At 65.5% G+C, this 8,894-nt stretch overlaps 1 protein-coding gene across 1 annotated transcript; it reads left to right on the forward strand.

Moving 5' to 3' along the window:
* Positions 1-825: 825 nt before the first annotated feature.
* Positions 826-8,518, forward strand: LOC119105429 (zinc finger protein 865). Its single transcript, XM_037228893.1, has 11 exons — positions 826-961; positions 1,864-2,013; positions 2,446-2,831; positions 3,818-4,104; positions 4,439-4,540; positions 4,922-5,112; positions 5,629-5,850; positions 6,152-6,307; positions 6,555-6,646; positions 7,606-7,631; positions 8,413-8,518. The coding sequence occupies exons 2-11, from the start codon at positions 1,884-1,886 to the stop codon at positions 8,516-8,518; spliced, it is 1,698 nt and encodes a 565-aa protein (XP_037084788.1). The 5' UTR covers positions 826-961; positions 1,864-1,883.
* Positions 8,519-8,894: the final 376 nt, after the last annotated feature.

The raw sequence follows: 8,894 nt of genomic DNA on the forward strand, positions 1-8,894 counted from the left end.
AGATCCAGCTCGTCTGGCGTGTCGTCGATCGATTCAGCGACTGTCTCAACGACTGCAGGGAAGCACGGAAGGACCACGCCGACAGCACAGAGGAGGTGAGGTTCCCTCCAGCTGGGCGCATTTTGCCGGTTGGCGGACGAATGTGGCGCTGCCTTCTGTCGGCAGTCTGTGGCCTTTCACATTGAAGTCGGGTCACTTGCGTTTTCAGAAGATGGTCGGTTTAGGATTGCTGAAAGGTTCACCCAAGCGTAGCATGACTGGTGTTTAACTATTTCGTAAAAGCGGTCATGTGGCGACGGTCGGGTTTCCGCCGCTGAGTCCGCCGTCCGTCCGGCCGTGCCGCAGATGGACCGCAAGCGGTACCTGCGCGTGCGTCTGCTGGAGGGGGTGCGCGCCGTGTCGGCCGGCCGCGACGCGCACGTCACCGACGACAACATGGACGCCGTGCTGCTCGGTCTTGACGACCTCATGCGCAACGACGATGTGTTGCGCTTCCTGCGCGAGCCGCAGGGCCGCGGCCGGCGCGACTCGCAGCTGGTGCAGAGTCTGGAGCGACAGGGCCTGCTGGGCGGCGGTGGGCGGCGCGGCCGACCGGGCGGCGAGGCGCGCCCGCCCGCCCGCGGTGGCACGCGGCCCGGCCGGCTGATCGCGAGCATGCGCTGCAGCTTCAACCAGGGCGACGCGCTGGCGTATGATCCGCTGCCGCTGCCGCCCACGCAGCAGCAGCAGCGGGCCGTGTACGCTCCGCCGCCGGAGCCGCAGCCGCAGCCCGAGCTGGAGATTGAGCCGGAGCCGGAGCCGGAGCTGGAGCCGGAGCCGGAGCCGGAGCCGGAGCCGGAGCCGGAGCCGGAGCCGGAGCCGGGGCTGGGGTTGGAGCTGTACCAGTACGGCTCGCCTCGGCTACAGCCACCAGCACCGCCACCGCCGCTGCCTCCCGGCCAGGAGCAGCTGGACTCCCCCGGTGAGGAGGCGGAGCGGGACCGGGCAGGCCTGCCGTCTGCAATCGGGGTCGGCGGCTTGATGCTGGCGCCTCTGTCTGGTGAAAGATGTGGTTAGGTCATCTGTCGGGTTCTCTTCGTGACCAAAGTCAAAAACAAAAAAGCATTTGTTGTGATACAGTAGGTAAAAAGCCGACTAAAGCCTTTGCTCTGATGGTGCTGGGATCCGGCTCTTCACTGAGCCCGACGTATCGTCTAGAGACTGGCCCCTATGCCCAGCTCGCACGTAAAGGGATCTTTCTCACGATATGCCACGTCACGACCCCGCAGTCCATGTCAGGTGTGTCTGCTCTTTGTCGACGGAGCACGGTTGGCGTTTGCTCCGGCGGGGTTCTGAGCCCACCTGCGACGCCCATCTGCTGCTGGTTGGTTTGCTGTCACCCTTCTATTGGGTGCTCTGTTCGTGGCGCGCGCCGACTCTTACCCACATCAAACGCAGCCTGTTTCGGGCGGCGTCTGCCGCACGTCTGACTGACCGCCACCCAGCGGCAGTCTCAGTACGGCGCCGTCGCCGCCGCGTGGAGCTGACTACTCGCGGCGGCCGTTCGCGCCTCTTCGCGCCAGGCATTCTTGACTGTTTTTTTATCGCTGGCGCATTAACTGAAGCTGCATGTACATCTGCGGATATGTGTATCAGTGTGCTGCTTTTTTGTACGATCGGCGCTGAATAACCACCACGTGGATGCGCCCTCAATAAAATAAATGTGAATGCCGTTCCGGCCGCCTTCGTGGACTGTTCTTGCCACCGGTACTCGTCACTTGAGCAGTTGCCACTGTTCCGTGTATAGCGGCGTGTCAGGCTGCCAACAACGTCATCTGGGCCGTGTGATGCGCCGTAACCTTCTGACCCGGCGCCGTCCGGCAGCCTCCGAGCTGGGCCTCATCATGAGTGCGGTGCACTCGGTGCTGGACGGTCAGGGCGCCGACGTGGCGCCTCCGCCGGCGACCGGCGCCGAGGCGCCGCCGGCCGGCGCGGCCGACCTCTTCAGCGACGCGGCGCTCCAGCAGGCCATGGGTCAGTCGGTGACCGCCGCTCGGCCCCAGTGTGGCGGCGCGGCCCGAACACGGCACTGTAGCGGCAGCGACAGCCGTCGTCCTCGATGGTGACGAAGCTGGTGCTATGGGAGCGGTCATGCCATTTTTTACGTATGCCCCTTCAAGCTATGCCATGTTTATACAGAGATGAACTTCGGTAGGTGTTATCGCGCTCTGCCGTGTAGACGCTAAAAAAAACATTGAGCTCTTCCCAGGCGTGGCACCTTATGGCGAGTTGAGATGTGAGCGGAGGACAGTACACTGGCAGCGCAGGTCTGTGTCACAGGCGCCCTGTCGCGTGCAGACCGTTGATGGGTCGGGGGTCGCCAGCTGCCCCCCCCCCCCCCCTCCGCGCCAACTCGGCGCGTGGGTTGCCGCTCCGCGCGCCTTTCACAGAGCTGTGCATCGGCAGGCATCACGGACGAGGAGATGGCCATGCTGGAACAGCTGGGCTCGTGCCAGCAGCAGGAGCTAGTGTACGACAGCGCGGCGCCTGAACCCGGGCCGGCCCTGGTCGTTGCGTTCGAGACGGCTGACGCGACTCCGGCTCCGGCTCCGGCTCCGGCTTCGGCTCCGGCTCCGGCTCCTGTCGAGCCCGCCGCCCCGGTGTCGGCCCCGGCCGTGTTGGCCAGTCCGGCCGAGCGCCGCCGGGCCGAGGAGGTTCACGGCGAGTTCGAGTGCACCGTCTGCGAGCTGCGCTTCCTAGGCCGGTCAGCACTGCGCCAACACCTGATGTGGCAACACCGCGCCTCCGCCGACAAGGTGGACAGCAAGACCGAGCAGCACATGCCACTGCGGGTGAGTGCACCCCCCTCCCTCGGCGGCCGTGACGACGGCGGCAGTCGCCACTCTGCTGGTGGTGGGAGCGGAGTGTTTCTAGGGCGCAGTTAACGGGGGGGGGGGGGGGGATTCTGGGACGAAGTGCTCACGTGGCTCCATTGTTTGATACTTGGAAGGTGTTCAGACCTGCTGGTGACGGTGCCTTTGTTGAATTGATCATGTGCTGCGTCCTGGCAGCGACTGACGGCTTCGTATCGTCGCACCTGGTGCTAGAATAGCCGCAGGCTCTGCCTGCAGACGATGTAGCTTTGCTGGCCGTTGCGAAGTTATCATTGAATTGGTATTAAATGTGCTATGTTTCGTCTTGCAACATGTATCATATGTTTACCTTCCTTCACCATGATTGTGATTTGCAGTTGCTTTCTCGAGCGGTCGATCGTGCAGTTTGCCCGAGGAAAAAGTGTCCGGCCAGCGTAGTAAATCCATTTCAGTGCACTGGAGTCTTCAATAAACACAGCGGCGCTTGATGCGAGCGCAATTATTGACATGCTGTCTTAGCACCCCACAGCTGTGGTAGAAAGCAATCGTTCCAAAATTAACGTCACCTGTGTTAGCTTCGACTAATGGCCGCTTCACCGCACACTTTCACGTCCTAGGACTTCCGTTTAAACTTGTCCATCCCCTCCCCCCGCACCTGACTCGCTCCTCGCCAGCTCGCGCCTGGCTCATCCCTCTGCAGCTCGCGCCTGACTCGCCCCTCGCCAGCTCGCGCCTGGCTCGTCCCTCCGCACCTCGCGCTTGGCTCACCTCTCCGCAGCTCGCACTTGGCTCACCCCTCCGCAGCTCGCGCCTGGCTCACCCCTCCGCAGCTCGTGCCTGACTCGTCCCTCTGCAGCTGGCGCTTGACTCACCCCTCCCCAGCTCGCGCCTGGCTCATCCCTCCGCAGCTCGCGCCTGACTTGCCCCTCCGCAGCTTGCGCCTGACTCGCCCTCTTCGCCGCCAGGTGGTGCCGCCGGTGGAGCGGGTCGACGCGTGCCGCGTCTGCGGCCAGCTGATTGCCGACCGGCTGCTACTGACGCTGCACATGGCCGCCGCGCACGTGCCGCGCGCCGCCGGCCAGCGCGACCCGGCTGCCGGCCAGCGCGACCCGGCCGCCGGCCTGCGCGACCCGGCCGCCGGCCTGCGCGACCCGGCCGCCGGCCTGCGCAGTCAGATGAGCAGCGCACTGGGCGGCCTCCTGGAGCGGGCGCTGGGCGGACGGCTAAGCGGCGGCCGGGCCGGCCTCGCGCGGTGAGCTGGGGACAGGGAGTAGCGAGGAGCGATGGGCGCGAGAGCAACCCGCCTGTGACCACGGATTGCCTCGGCTGTGAGTCGACGGATTCTGGTGGGTTGTAGCGGCCGGTGTACGTACACCGGTGAAACCGCTGTCTGTTACGTCAAAGTCTACCGATGACAGACGTCTTTGTGTGTGATTGTGACGTCAGATTATGCCAGCCATGAACCGAGGAAGCGTTGAACACCAAGTGGTCGGCGGTCAGAGTCCGTGGCCCGCCGCACGCTGTGCCTGTTGCGTGTCGTCCGGGGCCTCTGCGCCCGCTCACCGTGCCGCCGCCGCTTGCTGCAGGGCAGAGGCGAAGGGTGTGGAGCTGGCGCCGGCGCCGGCCTCCGAGGCCGACCCGGCCGGTCGCCAAAGCCTGCCGCATCCTTGCCACGTCTGCGGGCAGAGGTGTGTGGGGCCCGGCCACGGTGGCGGCCGCCCGGTGTCAAGCACGAGAGGCAGCGCCGATGGGATGGCCATTGCAGCGCGTGCTCCTGGGTCTTGTCGTGTTTGTAGTCTTGTTATTGACGTGCCTCACCGGACCTGGTTCAATTACGCCGTCGAAAGCAAACTGGGTGGCACTAAACCGCAGACGGTCTGTATTCGAGTGCCTCATCAGTAAGCTGGCGATACGTGCTGTGACTGTCCTGTGTCCTCCAGTGCGGTCACTAAGATGACGAGAGCGGGTTTCCCACAGCAGCCCCTCCTGCGGCGCCTGTCGGACGGTGATGTGCTGCGACGGTCATGTCTTCACCGCGCCGGCCCGTGACGTCAGCGCCTCGCCGCCAGGTTTCGGCTGGCGAGCGGGCTCGGCCGCCACATCGCCGCCGTGCACAGGGACGTGGAGCTGGACCTGGCCCGGCTGGGCGACGTCAAGAAGTGCTCGCTCTGTGGCGTCATCTTCGAGAACGTGACGTCGCTGTCGCTGCATGTGCGCATGGCGCACCGCGACGCCGGCCTCGACCGACAACACCTGGTCGGTGAGTGCGGCTGGGACTTCCTCGTTACGTTCTGGGTCTCGACTTCTTTTTTCCTTGTTACATTCCGCTGGTTCCTGATACCCGCTGCCGACCGTCCAATGAACCGCTCACTCCCGTCCGCCGCTCGGTGGACCACTCACCCTTTTCCGCCACTCTGTTGAGTTGGCCGCTCTATGGACCGCTCATCTTTGTCCGCCGATCTGTGGACCGCTTAACCACGTCCGCCGCTCTGTGGACCGCTCACCCTTGTCCGCCGCTCTGTGGACCGCTCATCCTTGTCCGCCGCTCTGTGGACCGCCCACCCACGTCCGCCGCTCTGTGGACCGCTCACCCTTGTACCGCCTCTCTGTGGACCGCACACCTCCCTCCCTGTATCATCGCTGTGTGGGCCGCTCACCCCTGTACCGCCGCTCCGTAGACCGTTTACCCCCCCCCCCCCTCCCTGTAACGCCACTCTGTGACCCCTCTGTCGGCGTTGCGCTGGCTCGGCTGACGGTCACGCGTGCGGCATCGCAGCGCTGGCGTCCCAGCCGGCCGCCGTCGCCGCCAGCCGCGTCCTCTGCCCTATCTGCGGCGAGAGTCAGCTGATCGCCGGCGCCGCCGGCCTGGCGCGCCACCTCGCTCTGGCGCACCGCGGCTGGCGCCTCTCGCTCGAGCCCGTGGACGGCGAGGTGAAGTTCACGTGCCGGCCGCTGGCGAGCTCGGCCGCTGCCGTCGTCAAGCCGGTGGTGTTGCGAGGTGAGGATGTCAGAACTGCCGAACCGCCCTGCAGGCGCGAGTTGTGCCGCAATTTAGACGAGCTTGCGCTGGGCAGTGGGCAGAGCTGCCAGGCTCATACGCGCCATGTCTCGAACGCCCCCTCTATGCCGCATTGTTTTGTTTTGGGCGTTTTAGGTTTCATGTTTGGGGCGAGGGAGCGGAGCACCCAGTTCAGCCTCGGTTTGTGGGCGACCCTTTTCCCGTGGTCTCACATCTGGGGTATGTGCTGACCTGCCTATGTCATCTGACCCAAGCTGATCTCTCCTCGTTCCGAGTGCAGGGGCGCAAGACGAAACGGCACGGCCCAGAGGAGCCGCTAGCGCGGGCGACTCGTCCCTGCTCGATATATCGCACTGTCGGCCGCCGGCGACAGTGGCCGCCGACGCTGCGGCCACTGTCGGCGACGAGCAGCAGCAGGGAGACTTCATGTGTTCCGGTGAGGCCGCCGCGCTCGCCGCGCCGCCGGTGTGGTTCGGATTCTTCGCTGTCGTGCCTGCCCGTTCGCCCCACACGTCGCCGCCATGTACGCATGTCGTCGGAGCCGATGGACCCTGACGCGTAGCAGCGCGTCGAACGTCTCGAGTGAGCAACGGCGTGATGCATGGTCGTGCGCCAAATGTTGAAAGTGGAGGACCTGCGCAAACGATCGCGTTCTGATGCCAACTGCCTTCCTCCTCGGGTAGAGTGCGGCTTGGCCTTCCCGGCACCGGAAAAGGTGATGGCCCACATGGAGGAGGAGCACCCACTGGTACCGTCTCGGCCGGAGAGCGACACGGTCAGTAGAGCCGGCCGCCAACTCTGACTCGCGGCCAGAGCCGGCCGCCGACTCTGGCCGCGAGTAAGCGACGGTCAGTAGAGCCGGCTGACTCGCGGCCAGAGCCGGCCGCCGACTCTGGCCGTGAGTAAGCGACGGTCAGTGGAGTCCGCTTACTCGCGGCCAGAGCCGGCCGCCGACTTTGGCCGCGAGTAAGCGACGGTCAGTGGAGCCGGCTGACTCGCGGCCAGAGCCGACCGCCGACTCTGGCCGCGAGTAAGCGACGGTCAGTGGAGCCCGCTGACTCGCGGCCAGAGCCGGCCGCCGACTCTGGCCGCGAGTAAGCGACGGTCAGTGGAGCCGGCTGACCCGCGGCCAGAGCCGACCGCCGACTCTGGCCGCGAGTAAGCGACGGTCAGTGGAGCCCGCTGACTCGCGGCCAGAGCCGGCCGCCGACTCTGGCCGCGGGTAGGCGACGGTCAGTAGAGCCGGCTGACTCGCGGCCAGAGCCGACCGCCGACTCTGACCGCGAGTGGGCGACGGTCAGTGGAGCCGGCTGACTCGCGGCCAGAGCCGACCGCCGACTCTGGCGCGGATCAGCGGGCGCCAGGAATGCAATGTGGCGGGGCTCTCACTCGCTAGGCTGTGCTGCACTGTCGGGCTTGTTGGTCAGTTCGCTGCGTGTTTTTCATTGGTTGACTCTCTGTATTTGCTGACGGAATGTATAGAAAAAGGTCGTTTTAACAGAGGGATGAGATAGATAGATATTTAATGCATACGCATTGTTAAGCGTCAACGATGTTGAACGCGTTCCTCGGTGTAGGACGTGGAGGGCGTGCCCCCCCCCCCTCCCCCCCAGAGCTGCGCTCCAGCAGCCAGCAGGCGCGGTGCCAGTCCCCGCCCGGCTCGGCCCCGGCCCTGCCTCGCCCGGCCCCGCCGCGTGCTGACGGGCTCACGCTCACGAGCCGGGCCACCAGCAGGAGGAGAAGGAGGCTGGCGGCGCCGAGCTGCGGCGGCTGATCGCCGGCCACCGTCACCAGGCGGCGCTGGCGGCGCTTCTGCGCCAGCTGCGGCCGCCGGCCGGCCGGTCCAGCCAGCACGCCGTGCGCCGGCTGGACGGCGCGCGCAGCCGCCAGCTACTCAGCTGGCTGGAGCGGGACGGACGACGCGGGGGGCACGGCAGGGCCCGCCGGCCGGCCGCCCTCCGCACGTACAGCAGGCTACGCACTGAGCCGGCACCACCACCGTCGGCCGGCCGCCTGCTGGCCTCGATGAAGCGCAGCTTTAGCCAGGCGGACAGGGCGTCGGCGGAAGCGGCATCCGCGCGGGATGGCGGGGCGCCGCCGGGGCACACTGCCGACGTGGAGCCGGGAGTGCGGGGGGCGCCCGAGTGTCGACCTCCCGTCTCCGGTGACGGGTAGCAGTCCCCGCACGACAAGAGTATGCGTCTTTCTGCTGGTCCACTGCACCGAGATGGAGGTGGCTCGCCAGGGGACTGGAGCAGGGCACTCAGTGTGGAGGCGGTCTCCGCTGTGGAGAGAGCTCCAGCGTGATGTTGATTGGCACCTGTCTGAGTTGCACAGGCGCGTTGTCTCAAGTGGAGACTAGTGTACAATTTCTGAACATTTCATCTGAATGTGTGACCAACTCGCGCCGAACGAAATGTGGACGCGTGTAGAAATGTAGACGTCGAACCCTCTGGACGACGTTCTCAGACGGCCTGATGGCGTCTGTTCCGTACGTGGCGTAGCCGATGCCTCACTGGGCCGATGCTGATGCCTCACTAGGCTGATGCTGATGCCTCACTGGGCCGATGCTGATGCCTCGCTGGGCCCTGCCGTCTGGACGACGTTCTCAGACGGCCTGATAGCGTCTGTTCCGTACGTGGCGTAGCTGATGCGTCACTGGGCCGATCCTGATGCGCCACTGGGCCGATGCTGATGCCTCACTGGGCCAATGCTGATGCCTCACTGGGCCGTAGCCGGTGCCTCACTGAGCCGTAGCTGATGCCCCACTGGGCCGATGCTGATGCCTCACTGGGCCCTGCCGTCTTGGCTGGCTGCATGAGATGAGCACACTTTTGTCTGCTATGAGTGCACGGCACCTGGCCGCGGAGGGCCTGGCCAGTTTACACTGGACGCCTCACGGACACCGGTGCTGCTACACCGGGACCTACTGTTGGCGGGGCCTGTTTCAAGCCTCTCTCTGTATGACACAAGACGCGAGTTTCTATGTACAGTTGTATGTCGGCTGTATTTTGAAGTCCTGA

Source organism: Pollicipes pollicipes, unplaced genomic scaffold (genome assembly GCF_011947565.3).
Source record: "Pollicipes pollicipes isolate AB1234 unplaced genomic scaffold, Ppol_2.1 Scaffold_6138;HRSCAF=7277_pilon_pilon_pilon, whole genome shotgun sequence".
NCBI classification, from domain to species: domain Eukaryota; kingdom Metazoa; phylum Arthropoda; class Thecostraca; order Pollicipedomorpha; family Pollicipedidae; genus Pollicipes; species Pollicipes pollicipes.

What these genes read in the sequence shown, in the direction of transcription:
- LOC119105429 (XM_037228893.1), top strand. Translation starts at nt 1,884, where the DNA reads ATGAGTGCGGTGCACTCGGTGCTGGACGGTCAGGGCGCCGACGTGGCG. An exon ending in CGACCGACAACACCTGGTCG is followed by an intron (nt 5,113 to 5,628) that starts GTGAGTGCGGCT and finishes GCGGCATCGCAG; the next exon opens with CGCTGGCGTCCCAGCCGGCC. An exon ending in AAGGAGGCTGGCGGCGCCGA is followed by an intron (nt 7,632 to 8,412) that starts GCTGCGGCGGCT and finishes ATGCCTCACTAG; the next exon opens with GCTGATGCTGATGCCTCACT.